Genomic DNA, 16,343 nt, shown 5'->3' on the forward strand with positions numbered 1-16,343 from the left:
TGAGACCAGAGAGAGAGAACCAGGTGAGACCAGAGAGAGAACTGTGTGAGACCAGAGAGAGAACCAGGTGAGACTAGAGAGAGAGAACCAGGTGAGACCAGAGAGAGGGAGAACCAGGTGAGACCAGAGAGAGAGAACCAGGTGAGACCAGAGAGAGAACCAGGTGAGACCAGAGAGAGAACCAGGTGAGACCAGAGAGATAACTGTGTGTGACCAGAGAGAGAACCAGGTGAGACCAGAGAGAGAGAACCAGGTGAGACCAGAGAGAGGGAGAACCAGGTGAGACCAGAGAGAGAGAACCAGGTGAGACCAGAGAGATAACTGTGTGTGACCAGAGAGATAACTACCGGAGCAGGAACCTTTTGGAGTGTAAAATGAAGTGTAGATCTGTAGATGATCAGTGATTGATGATCATTAAACAGGTGTGTGCTCCGTCTCACTGTCCGTACCTGTTCAGGTGTTGTGTTTTCTGGACGTGTGAAATGTTATTTTGTGTATTTGATGAGATGAACAGTTTTAAATCACTTTTTTATTATAAAAACATTGTTTGCATCCGTGCAGGTGTTTCTCTTCAGCATTAGATTTTCCTACGTTTTCGTCCTCTGTGTGATGAGACGACTCTTCGCGTCTCGCAGGTATGTCGTCTGAATCTGATGTGGTCCACCACCAGAACCATCAGGGCCAGGCCCAGTACAGCGGAGAACACCAGCCGTACTGTCGCCACGGTGTGACACCAGCTGAGCGTCTCTGAGGACGAGATGGAGAGACCTTTGAAGAGGCTCTGCCTGACTCTCAGAGTCATCAGAGAGTTCAGATTGAAATCACTAAATTTGATTGGTTTTCAGATGAATTTATTCAGAAATCATGAAGCGTTCAACAAAGCAAACAATCCCAGACACAAAGCAGTGAGCACAAGCTTCCTGAGTATTTAGTGAACAGCAGTGAAGAGGACAGAGACAGAGAGGAGGAGGAGCACTGTGTTGCCCTGCTTCATCATCATCATACCTCCGTGGTTCAGACATGTGTCCTCTGTGTGGAGTCTGCTGCTCTTCTGATCCACGGGGTTTTCAGCCTCACAGCGGTACTCGCCTTTATCACCCGCCTGTATGAGCAGAGCCAGACGCAGCCTGGAGGACGGATCAGGACGGCTGGTCTCCTCCAGTCTGTCTCCTCCTCTGAACCAGGACAGCCGGAGCTGCCTGCTGTGCTGCACGCTGCACTCCACCGTGAGCGAGCTGCAGCTCCTGTTCACCACGGACGTGTTGATCCTGATGGACGGAGTGCCGACAGAAGCTGGAGACAAACAGGGAAAGAGAGAGACAGTGGAGAGAGGAGGAGGACATGTCTGTCAGTATACACAGTCAGCTGAGAGGACGGGCAATGTGTTCATCCTGTAAAGTTCAGAGAAATCATTAAACGGGAGGATATCCTGAACCAGAACTCATTATGCATATAGTTCTCTTGGAGTTCAGTGTGTGTGTGTGTGTGGGTGTGGGTGTGGGTGTGTGTGTGTGGGTGTGTGTGTGTGTGTGGAGGTGTAGGGAAACACTCGACCATCACATATTCTATTAGTTAGTTGTTTTCAGTAAAGCTGCTAAAAACGGTTATTTTTTCAACATCCCATCATATCATGTGACAAGAGAGCCTCACAGTGTCCGACTGTGTCTTAGCTCGCAGATACAGGGCAGATATAGGTGGCAGCGAGTGCTTTTATTTTGAAGTATTAAAGCCAATGGCCAACAAGTGTAATTTACATTACTATAGTGAAATTACACATTATTGGAGCTTGATGTACGGCGCCGTTTTGGACACCTTGTCCGTCCCATGAGGTTCACGTTTACATTCCATCACAGCACTGATGCCTCTGTGGAGGTTTTAGGAATAAAATCTCTTTGGACAGAGGACTTCTCTCTTTGACACGATAGACCATCACATCCTGTTACAGAGACTAGAACAGTTAATGTTCATTACAGGATCTACATTAAGTTGGTTTAAATCTTATTGATCAGATCGATCTCAGTTTGTTAATGTTCATGATGTGTCCTCTATGCACATCAAAGTTAGTCATGGAGTTCCACAAGGTTCTGTGCTCGGACCGATTCTTTTCACCTTATGCTTCCTCTGGGTAACATCATGAGGAAACACTCCATTCACTTTCACTCAATTATACTTATCAATGAAGCCAGACGAAACCAATCAGCTATCTAAACTAGAGGCATGTCTTAAGGACATAAAGATCTGGATGACTAGAAACTTTCTGCTACTTAATTCAGACAAACTGAAGTTATTGTGCTCGTCCTCAGACACCTCAGAGACTCCTCCTCTGATGATAGAGATCATCATCCTAACATCCAGCAACAGTTCTGGGATTCAAACACTTCTCTGTATGACTTCTGAGTCATGATGCAGATATGAAGTCTGTCACAAATCCTCTTCCACACTTTTCAAGTTTAAAAAGTCATTTACTTATAAATATGAACTCAGGTGAACTCACGGTACACAGTGAGGTTGAACTGCTGGGAGAAGATGTAGGGGCCGATGGACTGGCACATGTAGGCTCCCGAGTCGCTGCCTCGGAGCTGAGCGATGCTCAGAGATCCGGACTGAAGGTCCAGCTGCAGTCTGTCTCCGAAGTGCTCGTTGTCGGGCTTCTTCACCACTCCGTTCTTCACTCTGGCAATACGCATGGCATGCCTCTCCTCTCCGTACGTCCACACTACCTGTGCGTCGTTGTCACACAGGGCCTTTCTGGTACTGAGAGTGATAGTGCCTCCCTCTGTGGCTCTCACTGTCTCCGTCTCTTCATCTGAGCTCACACAGCACAGCAGAGCTGGGAGACAAGAGGAGGCTGTGAGACACCGAACTCAAGTCAACCTTCTGTAGACAGCTCTGTGTATAAACCATCCATCCATCCATCCATCCATCCATCCATCAGCCATCCATCCGTCCATCCATCCATCCAAACATCCATCCATCCATCCATCCAAACATCCATCCATCCATCAGCCATCCATCCGTCCATCCATCCATCCATCCATCCATCCAAACATCCATCAGCCATCCATCTATCCAAACATCCATCCATCCATCCATCCATCCATCCATCAGCCATCCATCCATCCATCCATCCATCCATCTATCCATCCATCTATCCAAACATCCATCCAAACATCCATCCAAACATCCATCCATCCATCCATCCATCCATCCATCAGCCATCCATCCGTCCATCCATCCATCCATCCATCCATCCATCCAAACATCCATCCATCCATCCATCCATCCATCCATCAGCCATCCATCCGTCCATCCATCCATCCATCCATCCATCCATCCATCCATCCATCCAAACATCCATCCATCCATCCATCCAAACAGCCATCCATCCGTCCATCCAAACATCCATCCATCCATCCATCCAAACATCCATCCATCCATCCAAACATCCATCCATCCATCCATCCATCCATCCATCCATCCGTCCGTCCATCCATCCATCCATCCATCCATCCATCCATCCAAACATCCATCCATCCATCCAAACATCCATCCATCCATCCATCCGTCCGTCCATCCATCCATCCAAACATCCATCCATCCATCCATCCAAACATCCATCCATCCATCCAAACATCCATCCATCCATCCATCCATCCATCCATCCATCCATCCGTCCGTCCATCCGTCCATCCAAACATCCATCCATCCATCCATCCAAACATCCATCCATCCATCCAAACATCCATCAGCCATCCATCTATCCGTCCGTCCATCCATCCATCCAAACATCCATCCATCCATCCATCCAAACATCCATCCATCCATCCAAACATCCATCAGCCATCCATCTATCCAAACATCCATCCATCCATCCATCAGCCATCCATCCATCCATCCATCCATCCAAACATCCATCCAAACATCCATCCATCCATCCATCCATCTATCCAAACATCCATCCATCCATCCATCCAAACATCCATCCATCCATCCATCCATCAGCCATCTATCCTTCCATCCATCCATCCAAACATCCATCCATCCATCCATCCAAACATCCATCCATCCATCCATCCATCAGCCATCTATCCTTCCATCCATCCATCCATCCATCCATCCATCCATCCATCCATCCATCCATCCATCCGTCCATCCATCCATCCAAACATCCATCCATCCATCCAAACATCCATCCATCCATCCATCCATCCTTCCATCCATCCATCCATCCATCCATCCATCCCTCCATCCCTCCATCCAAACATCCATCCATCCATCCATCCCTCCATCCCTCCATCCAAACATCCATCCATCCATCCATCCATCCATCCATGTGTGAGTTTATAATAAGTCCCTTTAGCTCTTTAACCTCTTCCTGTTTCCTTCAGAATAAAAGCTGCTCTTGTTGTTAGTGTCTATGTGGACACATTCACAAACAGGCTCAGACTGTAAAGTTGTTTCTCTCTCACACTGGAGATCAGCTGGCCTCTGCAAAGACTAAAACATGTTCAGTTCCAGTGGATGACCCATTCACCCACTCACCCTGACGACTCTTCTCCGTCTAATGCGCGGCTGACTTCAGTGTCATGAGCCGAGTGCAGAGGGCTGAACACAAACGGAGCAGCAGGAGGAAAAACGGGGTTAACCGCAGCGTCTGTGGTTCCACAGGTCATCGCTGCACAGGAAGTCACGCTGCACTCTTTCTACAGAAACCGTGGCTTTTAATGGAACACTTTTTCTCCAGCGAAGTCGTCTAACAGCATTTTGTGTCGTGTGCACAGCAGAGAGCACTTCCTATCTTTGTTACCGTTCAGTTTGAACACATTCATGTAAAAGACTAGCTTTCTACTCTTTATACGATCATTGGTTCTGTAATGATGCTTCCTCTCTGTAGAAGATTTATTCTCAATTTATTCGTTGTTCGTCATCGTACTGTTAAAATCAGGTGAGAGGCCACAACCTGCTCTAACACGGAGCGTCAGGACGTCAGAGATTCATTGTTTTATAACAAAGCATCCTTCAAGAACAGAACTTAAACAACATGGCCGACACAGTGAGGCAACATGAAGGATATGAAGTTAGACCAAGAGGACAAAAGACGTACAAACACAACCGAGACAGATGACATCACATAAAGCAGGTCTGTAAAAGTTTTAAGTGATTTAAAGGATGTCGTGATTCTGCAGCCTCCTCTCCTCAGGCAGCTCGCTCCAAAGCCACTAACACCATCTCCTTTACGCTGAAGACTCGACTTTGGAACGACCAGAAGAGCCCGCCTGACGATCTAAGGCTGCCAGCTGGCCTGCTTTAAAAGTGAGCAAAGAACCAGTCATACGAAGCCAGGGTTGGGGTGATGTGAAGCCAAGCTGCTGCGCTCTGAGCTACTCCCATCCAGAGTCCACCGTCATTCGGACAAACATGGAAACATTTTGAGCCTCTTGTTTGACACAGTGTCTAAGGTACATCTGATCCACGGACAGCAAAGCTTCCTTAAAGGTTCCAGGTGAGTTCCAGCTGGTAGCAGGTTGACTGAAGGGTTTGCTGCTCTAACAAAGAAGAGTATCTTTAGCTTACCTGCAGTGAAGCAGACAACCAGATGTGTCCTGTGAGGCTCCATGTCCTGTGTGTGTGTGTGTGAGTGTGTGTGTCTCCCTTTTCATCACGATGCCCCACCTGGAGGCTGCTTATGATGAACACAGCTGCAGTACTGCTTTAAAAGAAAGATGGTCTGAACAACAAAGCTGCACTAATGAAATGATTATTTTTTCCTGTGTGTGGTGACATCATCCCACTCGCTGCAGGCTTCAGCTGTCCGTCCTGAAACTCTGCTTCTGTTCAGCTCTTCCTTTGAGCATGTTTTAAAATGAGGGCAACATTTTAAACCAGGGGTGTCAAACTCATATTAGGTAGTGGGCCGGATTTGTTCCGATGAGACCTCAAAGGGTCCGGACAGTTAGGACCCTAACTGATGTCTTAACACAAAGATATATCGGCTACTGCAGTTTTATTATTTGAAATCTTTCAATAAGAGCCGACAGATACTTTTAACAATCAGTGAGCATTTCATGTTGTTACATCTGAAAGAATATGTTAATAATAATAGCACATAATAATACTGTACAAGTGGCATAGTAAACTTTTTCCTATTTACACTACTCTGAACAACAACACATTTAGTGTTTAAATCTCATTGTGATTCATTAATTATTCATTTTAAATATTGCTGGTTAAGGCTACAAAACAGCCACCTGTTGTCCAGAAAGTCCGACCTGATATCGGGGTTCAACCAGCTGCTCTGGGATCAGGGCCTGTGGAATCCAGTGTGTAGTGACGAGGGGGGGAGAGAGAGAGAGAGGGAGAGAGAGAGAGAGAGAGAGAGAGAGATTTTACTAGTCAGGTTTGTGGCCGGCAGTAGATGTGAAACTGACACTGAGGAAAAGGAACACTCACATTTTCACTTGCTGGTCGGCACCTGACACTTTTTCACTTCCACCAGCCTGTCGACATCAGGAACTAGTTTCTGAGCGGTGGCGATTTTCATTATGTCCCTCAGATGTCCGTGCGCCAGCCGACTGCGCAGTTTGGACTTCATCCCTCACGTTAATACCTGCTCGCATACATATGTTGTCCCAAACATACAGACTACCTTTGATGCAAATGCTGTCCGTTATAAAGTAATGTCAAACGATCAGATATAGATTCGTACTTTAACGGTGCGCTACACTGCAGTTTGATCAGCTGCATTCGGAGCTCCTCTCTCACGTGCGTAATCCCTCTCCAGCTGAGTGAAGACAGTTAATCGACTTTTAAACTCGGCTATGAGCCCCAACAGTGTGTTCCTGTACGTGTCCATACTTTGGTAATCCACAGGTACAGATTTTAGACAGGAGAAGTGGGCTGGGTTGTGCTGGGACAGCTGCGCCTGCCACAGAGCACATTTCATTTGGAAAGCACGAGCGCTGTCGGAGTACTCTGTGACGAGTTTGTTGCGGCCCTGCATGTTTACATTCATCACAATTAAATGTTCTGTAATGTCCACCGAAAAAGCAAGACCTGTAACCCTGTCTGGCTTATCTTACTCTGCCACCTGCTTTCCTCTCTGTGCCATGAATTGATCGATCTCTGTGCGTAATTGAAAGGAGCGTCTGAGCACCGCTCCTATAGATATATATATATATATATATATATATGTATATATGTATATATAGATATATTTTATTTTTTATTATCATTATTATTTTTTTTTTTCTTCCCCTTCCCCAAAATGTCTCGCGGGCCTTATGAGACCTCCTGGCGGGCCGCATCTGGCCCGCGGGCCGTATCTTTGACACCCCTGTTTTAAACAGTTACCATGGAGATTATAGGATGAGTTTGTTTTCAGGCTTTTCTGTCTGAAAGAATAAAACATGCAGGGCGGGGTAGACGAGACCCAGGAGAGCTCTGTTTGTGTCCAGCTGAGGCCGAAGGTCAGCGTTCATGTTGATGTCATTTATATATATATTTATATATTTATATATGTGTCAGATTGCCTGTGGTGTACCGCAAGGTTCAATTTTAGGTCCACTTTTATTTTCTATTTATATGCTCTCACTTGGTAACACTATTCATCGCCACAATCTCTCTTTCCATTGCTACGCAGACGACACAGAGATTTACCTTCCGCTGAGACCTGGTGACCAAAAAAGCCAAGCTGCTGTTTTTAACTGCTTCAGGAACATTCAATGTTTGATGGCACAAAGTTTTCTGCAGCTCAACGACTCAAAAACAGCAGCTCGTTTGGGTCTTGCCCCGATTTACATTTTAGAAATGCTGACCCCCTATGAGCCATCTCGCGCCCCTTTGATCCTAAGGTGGGGGCCTTCTGGTCGTTCCAAAGTCGAGGCTCAGATCTAAAGGTGAAGCCGCTCGGCTTTGGAGCGTCCTGCCTGAGGAGAGGAGGCGTGCAGAGTCGGTGACTTCCTTTAAATCACTTCTTAAAACTCACTTTTACAGACTTTCTCTTATGTGATGTTTTCAAACGCATTGTGAAAATGTTTTATATGCATTCGTCTGTTCCTATTCCGACCATCATTTATGGCTTTCATTTTATTTTAATTATTTTACTTATTTTTCTACTTCTTAATTTATTTATTCACTTCTTTTTCATTTTATTGATCCCAACCTTTTTTTTTTTATCTCTCTTCCTCTGATGTGATGTCGTCTTTTTATTTATTTATTTATTATAACCTTTTATGGTCTTTCATTGCTTTTATTTTTATTTAATTATTTCAATTATTTTTCTCTTAATTTGCGTTGCTTATTGCTCGAAATGCCTCTCTTCCTGTTAACCTCGGTTTGGCCTCACTGTTGAAAGTTCCTTAAATCTGTTTTGTTTTCCTGCCTTTGCTTTTTCTGTCAAAGCACTTTGTAAACATTCTGTTTCTAAAGCTGCTGTATAAATAAAGTTGTTATTATTATTATTATTATTATTTATACATGTACAGTATATGTGTATCCATATCCATATCGATATACATATACATCAGTGTATATCTGTGTGTATATACACACACACACACACACACATATATACACAGATATATATACAGTATATATGTGAATAACTGTCTATATATGTATGTGTTTCTTGTGAACCTGTGATGCTTATTTCTGTGATTAAAGATGAACAAAGTTCTGATACTCAAAGCACACACACTTTGATATTAGGGTTAATATGGCACGAACATGTCCCAGACGTTATAAGGGTGAAGGAGGCTGTGATGTGTGAACATGAAAACAGCAGGAGATGACCTTTAGCGCACCTCCGGCTCACTGCAGCTCCTCTTAAATAAAGACAGGTAGCTGAAAGCTGTTATTTCCTGTGTGGCACGGAAAAAACCCACATCCTCCACCCACGGTGTGTGTGTGTGCGTGTGTGTGTGTGTGTGTGTGTGTGTGTGTGCGTGTGTGCGTGTGTGTGTGTGTGTGTGTGCGCGTGTGCGCGTGTGCGCGTGTGCGTGTGCGTGTGTGTGTGTGTGTGCGTGCGTGTGCGTGTGCGTGCCTCTCTCTGTTCCCTTAGTGTGTTCTGTGGAACATGGCTGCATACAGTGGCTTGCATAAGTATTCATACCCCTTGAACTTTTCCACATTTTGTCACGTTACGACCACAAACATAAATATATTTTATTGGAATTTACTGTGAAAGACCAACACAAAGTGGCACACAATTGTGAAGTGGAAAGAAAATTATACATGATTTTACATTTTTTTTACAAATAAAAAACTGAAAAGTGCGGTGTGTACAATACTTTGTGGAACCGCCTTTTGCTGCAATTACAGTTGCAAGTCTCTTGGGGTATCTCTCTACCAGCTTTGCACATCTAGAGACTGAAATTTTTGCCCATTCTTCTTTGCAAAACAGCTCAAGCTCAGTCAGATTAGATGGAGAGCGTTTGTGAACGGCAGTTTTCAGATCTTGCCACAGATTCTCAATTGGATTTAGGTCTGGACTTTGACTGGGCCATTCTAACACATGAATATGTTTTATTTGAAACCATTCTATTGTAGCCCTGGCTTCATGTTTAAAGTCGTTGTCTTGCTGGAAGGTGAACCTCCGCCCCACTCCCAAGTCTTTTGCAGACTCCAACAGGTTTTCTTCCAAGATTGCCCTTTATTTGGCTCCATCCATCTTTCCATCAACTCTGACCATCTTCCCTGTCCCTGCTGAAGAGAAGCACCCCCAGAGCACGATGCTGCCACCACCATGTTTGACAGTGGGGATGGTGTGTTCAGAGTGATGTGCAGTGTTACTTTTCCGCCACACATAGCTTTTTGCATTTAGGCCAAAAAGTTCAATTTTGGTCTCATCTGACCAGAGCACCTTCTTCCATATGTTTGCTGTGTCCCCCACATGGCTTCTGGCAAACTGCAAACGGGACTTCTTATGGTTTTTTTTTTACAATGGCTTTCTTCTTGCCACTCTTCCATAAAGGCCAGATGTGTGCAGTGCACGACTAATAGTTGTCCGGTGGACAGATTCCCCCACCTGAGCTGTGGATCTCTGCAGTTCGTCCAGAGTCACCATGGGCATCTTGGCTGCATCTCTGATCAGTGCTCTGCTTGTTCAGCCTGTAAGTTTAGGTGGACGGCCGTGTCTTGGTAGGTTTGCAGTTGTGCCATACTCTTTCCATTTTCGGATGATGGATTGAACAGTGCTCCGTGAGATGTTCAAAGCTTCGGAAATGTTTTTGTAGCCTAACCCTGCTTTAAACTTCTCCACAACTTTATCCCTGACCTGTCTGGTGTGTTCCTTGGACTTCATGATGCTGTTTGCTCCCCAATATTCTCTTAACAAACCTCTGAGGCCGTCACAGAACAGCTGTATTTGTACTGAGATTAGATTACACACAGGTGGACTCTCTTTAGTCATTAGGTCAACATTCGATCATTCAGCAATCATCAGGCAACTTCTGAAGGCAATTGGTTGCACTCAGAGAAATGGGGGCTGAATACTTTTGCACACCGCACTTTTCAGTTTTTTATTTGTAAAAAAAATGTAAAATCATGTATAATTTTCTTTCCACTTCACAATTGTGTGCCACTTTGTGTTGGTCTTTCACAGTAAATTCCAATAAAATATATTTATGTTTGTGGTCGTTACGTGACAAAATGTGGAAAAGTTCAAGGGGTATGAATACTTATGCAAGCCACTGTATGTGCCCATTATGAGCACAAGACATGTGACTTCTCAGAGACGGTTTCATGATCTGTGTCACAAACTGAAGATGACTTTACCTCACCTTTCTTTTATAAGCTATGTTAGCGACCTGTTCCAAACCTTCAGAGACAGACTGTGACCTTTAACCAGCAGCCTGCTCCTGACCTGAGAGGGGAATTCTGCTGTTCTCAAGCTTAAACACACGTACAGACAGAAGACAACAGCAGTGAAACACACATTTGTACCATTATTATCTGCTTTGTAACCATAAGTATTATCTGTTGTTGATGATGTAGCAAGGATGTATGTTGTTGTTGCTCTGTCTGCCTGTCTCTATCATGTCCTCCCTCTCGGCCCGTCCAGTCCCCTCAGATGTCCAACATGAGTCTGGTTCTGCTCGAGGTTTCTGCCTGTGAAAGGAAGTGTTTCTGTCTCTGTGCTGAATGTTGCTAAGAGCTGCTCATGGTGATTCATGTTGGGCCTCTCTCTAAATAACATAAAGAGTCGGTCGAGACCTGCTCTGTTTGTACAGCGTCTTTGATTGATTGATTGATTGATTGAAACAGGCTGTAATGGCTGCAACATAATCCTTGATGGGTCAAAGGTCGTCCACTAAAAGTTCTTGTTGTTTCCACTGACAGGCTCAGATTGTTATTCTAAGTGTGTGACAACATGACAGAAAGGATCCCTACAGAGATAGACCTTTTTGTTACAGAGGAAGATGATTGTTTTAACCACACACAGACGTTACATCGCTCTCTGCACACACGACCACGGCCAAGCCCTCAATCTCGATCTCGACCACCAACATGTTTTAAATAAAGAAATCAAACATTCAATTCAATGAGACTATTTTGATTTCTGTATTTTCCCCACATAATGGCGCCTTGTAAGCCTGTTTTTTTAATTGATGTAAGTATTTAAGTATCTGTACTTGGAGGAAATGAAGTGTGTCCTTGTACCATCGCTGGGTGGACACAAAGAGAACAGGGCTGATGGGAAAAGACTATGTAGGAGCCCTCTGCCTCCAGCAGGTGTCAGTAAAGCTACACTGGAGACGTAAGCTGCCGGTTTACCGCAGAGAAGAAGAGCTGCCGTCAGGGTCCAAGATGGCGGCATCTGCGTGGCAACATTAGCAGAAGAGAGACAGTGGGAGGGAAAAGGTGTCTCTTTCTCTCCTTTTGTTTGTCTGCGGATGTTTCAACAGTTACTGTCAGCACCCTGCGTGTAAAGGTGAAAGCTGTGAGTTATGACGTTTCTTCCGGCTTCGCGCTGCTAACCTGTGTTAGCTTGTTAGCTTGGTTGTGAGCCGCTGGGCCGGTGTAGGGTCGTAGTCGGTTCCCCAGTCAGACAACGTGAGGTGAGGTGATAGTTTGGGTCAGCAGGTGAAGGTAAGAAAAACACACTTCACCTGCTGAGGGTCATGTGACTGTTTTTAAACGGTAAAATGTCCTCTAAGTGTGTGAAAACTATCAAGTGTCCATGATCTGTCACAAGACTGTTTGTAATGTTATAAACTTTCTGTCAGAGTTGTTAATGGCTTTGTTTGAACAAACAGGACAGCTGTACAACAACCAACAGACTAACAGTGAGCAAATAAGAAGAGGAGAAATACAGACACACGAAGGGAGCTGGATAAAGTAAAGACGAAAGACTTCTCTGTATGTACTTGTGTACAAAGACAGAGAGAGGAGAAGACTACAATAGATTAGAATTCTTGTGCCCAAGTGCTCCAAAATTACATTTAAAAATAATAAGAGTAGTACAAAAATAACAACTCAAATATAGTAAAGTAAAAATGTGTTAAGTTCAAAGAGACAGAGACATCATAATAGCAATAGAAGTATGAAGATATTAGTTATTTAAATTAAGTAGTAGTGGCATCTGCCCTGACGGGAGTATCAGTGATGATGAGACGTAATAAAACATAATAAATAACTTTAATAATTTCATCGGATGATGAATGTAAAGGCCGAACATGATATTTAACACATTTTGCATGGTAATAATGAAAAGTAATAAAGTGCTATGCTTGTTAGCACATGGTGCTAACACATGATAATGCACTCTATCAATGTAGCCCCTGATATTGAAAAGTAATTTATGGCACATGAAGTTGTTTTATAGAACAAAACAATTTCACATTATAATGAAAACTTAATAAAAAGATGAATTATCTCGTGGAGTCAGACGGCGCGGTGCGAGGGGAAGCTTAACTTCACAGCGAGCTCTCACAGACGCTGACTCCAGGTGGACGACGAGTCTCTGAGAGAACGATCCGTCTCCTTGTCTCCATTTATTCATGTCTCATACTGAACCAAACACAGCTGTCATTGAAGCCGGCTGAACTACCACTGAGAGAACAGTGCAGAGGCACATACGGCCGGTGTGAGCGTGTCAGAGAGACGGACGGAGTCTGCGTCAGGGAACGTTTTAAAGAGCTGAAGAGAAACGAAGGCGATGCACCTTCATTTTGTTTTTAACTATTGATATTGGTGCAGTTAGATAAAATGAGGGTACATATCCACAGATAAATCAGTGATACAGGATGCACTCCTGTTGCTCACTACTGACAAGTGACCAAATCCCTTTATGTCTTCACTCCACAGTTAACAGATCAACAGAAGGGATGTTAATTCAGCTTCTTCACACATTTATGCATCAAGTTATTCTGATTTCAGTAACACGAAAGTTTTATTATAACGCTGCCTTCCTGTGTGTTATGTGGACGTTAGATGAATGTGGTGACGGCTCCGTATTTCAGAGGGAGCAGACGCTGTCCTGCCTTCAGAGAGGCTGAGCTCACTGCAGGACAGGTTTATCACCTGCAAAAGTTTTAGCTAGGTGTGCCTAACAAACCGCAGTCACTCTCAGCGTCAGTGTCAGACACGTGTCAGTGTGTTCCTGCTCTCACCTGTTTGTCTCTGTCTGATGATTTCAGAGTGAAGCGAGGACATAACTTCAAATCAAAGCCGGTGAGATGAGCTCTTCAGAAGAGGTGAGGTCAAACACAAACACTGCAGTTTTTAGTCATGACCCTACAACACCGTCACATTCAGCTGAGGTCATACATTTCAATACACCTCTGCAGGTGTAAGACACCTCTGCAGGTGTAAGGCCAGAGATATACTTGTTTTTAACTACACATTTGCGTGCACATGATGGCTGCCCCGCGTTCCCTCCGTCTGTTTGCAGCGTTGGCTGTGCACGTCCTCAACAATTAACGCTACACGAGATGCAGTGTGCACATGAGCAGTAGGGGCAGTGTAGAGGCAGAGGGGGTGTGACAGGGTCGACACAGCAGCAGAGACAACAATGGCAGAAAGTTCTGAAGACGAGCTGATAGACCAAGTCTGCTGTTCGGTCCGGGACCGTTACGTCCGTGTAGGAGGATCATGTTGGAGAGACGGAGCGGGGACGGTGCAGACTCTTGTTCTGTTGTGATCTCAGAGAGAACATCACAGTAACCTCCTCCAGTGTCTCCATGTCTGTTGTTTACATCCTGCACATACGGCAGCTGCATACAGCCTGAGCTCTCTGGTGCCCTCTAGAGGTGTCCTCCAGTAACACGCACAGTGCAGAGACAGGTATGTGAACAGTAAGGTTCATACGGTTGTCTACGAGAACGCAGGGTTAAAAAGGGAGTGTATCACCGGCCCAAAAACACCTGTGCAGGTGTTTCAAACCCCTTATTTCATGTTGTCATACAATTCCTGTGTTAACACAATAAAATGTCCACTTTATTTCCATGAGAGAGAATTTCATAATAATAGACGAGATATGTATATTTTTTTACTTTTTGTGACTAAACCAGACTTCCTGGAGGTGTGACGTACCTGTTAGGACCGGGCTGGCTCAAGACTTTGTATGTTCAGATAGTCGTCACCTTCCTGTCAGTTTCCTGAAGTGCACTCGTCCCTTCTCCAGCAGCCGCACCTCAAACTTGAGGCTGCTTGGGTTCAGTTTAACCTTTAGGGTCACCGTCTGTTCAGCCCTGAGGGTTGAGACATCCGTCTTCGTTGGACTGACAGTCGTACGTAAACAGCTCCTGAGCATGAACCAGACTTTAAGGAGAGCTCTGATTTCTGAAGTCTTGTTTTCGGTGCAAACAGCCCAGTACAGACTAGCCCCCATTTAAACACAGGTGTGTTCCTAATAGGCTGTAAATTGTGACTATTGACCGATCAGATGCTTCTGTTATTCCATCGATGCTCCATACACACAGTAAACATGATGAAATACATCACGGATGCTGACATAAAGTTTCTTCTTTCTTGGCTCTTATTTTGAAAGTCTCTCTGATGTAAATAAAGTAGATTCTGTTAATTAAACACAAGAAAACATGATGACATCACCACCTGATATGAGCGAGAACACCCCACACAGCTGCAGGTTTGGAGACGCTCTGTCGTCTATCACAGTTTGGTCCTGGTGGAAGTCGCTCACGTCCTTACACCTGCCCATTGTTCCTGCTTCCAACTAGCGCTGTGCGGTGTACCGGTTTCACACCGTCACCGGTGTCACGTTTTCCAAAACTTATCTACAGGAAAAGTCTGTCTGATATCCCAGAGTGCATCTCTTCTGCAGAGCACACAGAGACCTGACGCTCTGCATGCAGAGTGTGCGTGCGTGTCACTTCCGGTCGCGGGGCTGCACACGCTGCTTAAACACACATTTGAACACCGTTAGAAACGGTAGAAGACGAGTAGCCCAGCTGCAGCCCACAGGTCTGTTTGTATTCGCTGAACCAGGTGTGGAAATGAAATACTGTGATATACATTTTCGCCCACCCTGCTGCCAACACTTCCAGGACCAAAGATTAAAGAGTATTTTAAAATGCTTCATAAAATCTGTACAGCCTGAAGTGTATGTGACGTGACAGCATGTGCTTTTATTATTAGTATTTTATGTCCGATGGTATCTGAGCACAACTGTGTCATCAGCCATTTGTAGTAGCACCTCTGTAGTGCAGTCAGGGACAGCTAAGGTTAGCCATGACAGCTAAGGTTAGCCGTGACAGCTAAGCTTAGAAGTGACAGCTAAGGTTAGAAGTGACAGCTAAGGTTAGCCGTGACAGCTAAGGTTAGCCGTGACAGCTAAGGTTAGAAGTGACAGCTAAGGTTAGCAGTGACAGCTAAGGTTAGAAGTGACAGCTAAGGTTAGAAGTGACAGCTAAGGTTAGAAGTGACAGCTAAGGTTAGAAGTGACAGCTAAGGTTAGCCGTGACAGCTAAGGTTAGAAGTGACAGCTAAGGTTAGCAGTGACAGCTAAGGTTAGCCGTGACAGCTAAGGTTAGCAGTGACAGCTAAGGTTAGAAGTGACAGCTAAGCTTAGAAGTGACAGCTAAGGTTAGCCGTGACAGCAAAGGTTAGAAGTGACAGCTAAGACAACACTGTGGAGTGTCACCGAGCGGTAGCAGCAGTCCTTGTGTTTATTATTTGCAGGCAGCGAGCTCTGAGCGCACCAGGACCCCGCAGGACTTTGTGTCAGCAGGTTTCTGAAGTGAAGATTGTACGACCACTTCTGGTTTTCATTTTGTCGTCTTTGAATATTTGACAGATAAATATTTAAGCCTTTAAAACTTCACTGTTCTCGGACAATATACCATGACTGTGATGAGGTTGTGCTCTGACACAGGAAGCTCCAT

The 16,343-nt window shown here is 44.8% G+C and overlaps 2 protein-coding genes across 3 annotated transcripts in view; one reads left to right on the top strand and one right to left on the bottom strand.

Annotated features, from left to right (window-relative positions):
- Positions 1-552: 552 nt before the first annotated feature.
- On the bottom strand, positions 553-5,617 carry LOC138604825 (CD48 antigen-like). The gene is made up of 4 exons (XM_069676831.1): positions 5,575-5,617; positions 2,495-2,830; positions 1,006-1,293; positions 553-747 (listed from the first exon to the last, which is right to left on the bottom strand). The coding sequence occupies exons 1-4, from the start codon at positions 5,615-5,617 to the stop codon at positions 578-580; spliced, it is 837 nt and encodes a 278-aa protein (XP_069532932.1). The 3' UTR covers positions 553-577.
- A 6,293-nt stretch (positions 5,618-11,910) lies between these two features.
- Positions 11,911-16,343, top strand: part of LOC138604822 (zinc finger protein 709-like) — a 7,278-nt gene continuing 2,845 nt past the window's right edge. The window contains exons 1-2 of one of the 2 annotated variants that reach the window (XM_069676828.1): positions 11,911-11,938; positions 13,638-13,694. In XM_069676828.1, the coding sequence (XP_069532929.1) occupies positions 13,677-13,694 (18 nt within the window). In that variant the 5' untranslated portion in view covers positions 11,911-11,938; positions 13,638-13,676. Of the gene's footprint in view, positions 11,939-13,598; positions 13,695-16,343 lie in introns of those variants that run through there. The other variant, XM_069676827.1, reaches the window with a different exon arrangement.

This window comes from Semicossyphus pulcher, unplaced genomic scaffold, assembly GCF_022749685.1.
Source record: "Semicossyphus pulcher isolate SPU_LCO1_2020_fin unplaced genomic scaffold, fSemPul1.0.p SCAF_27, whole genome shotgun sequence".
Lineage (NCBI taxonomy): Eukaryota > Metazoa > Chordata > Actinopteri > Labriformes > Labridae > Semicossyphus > Semicossyphus pulcher.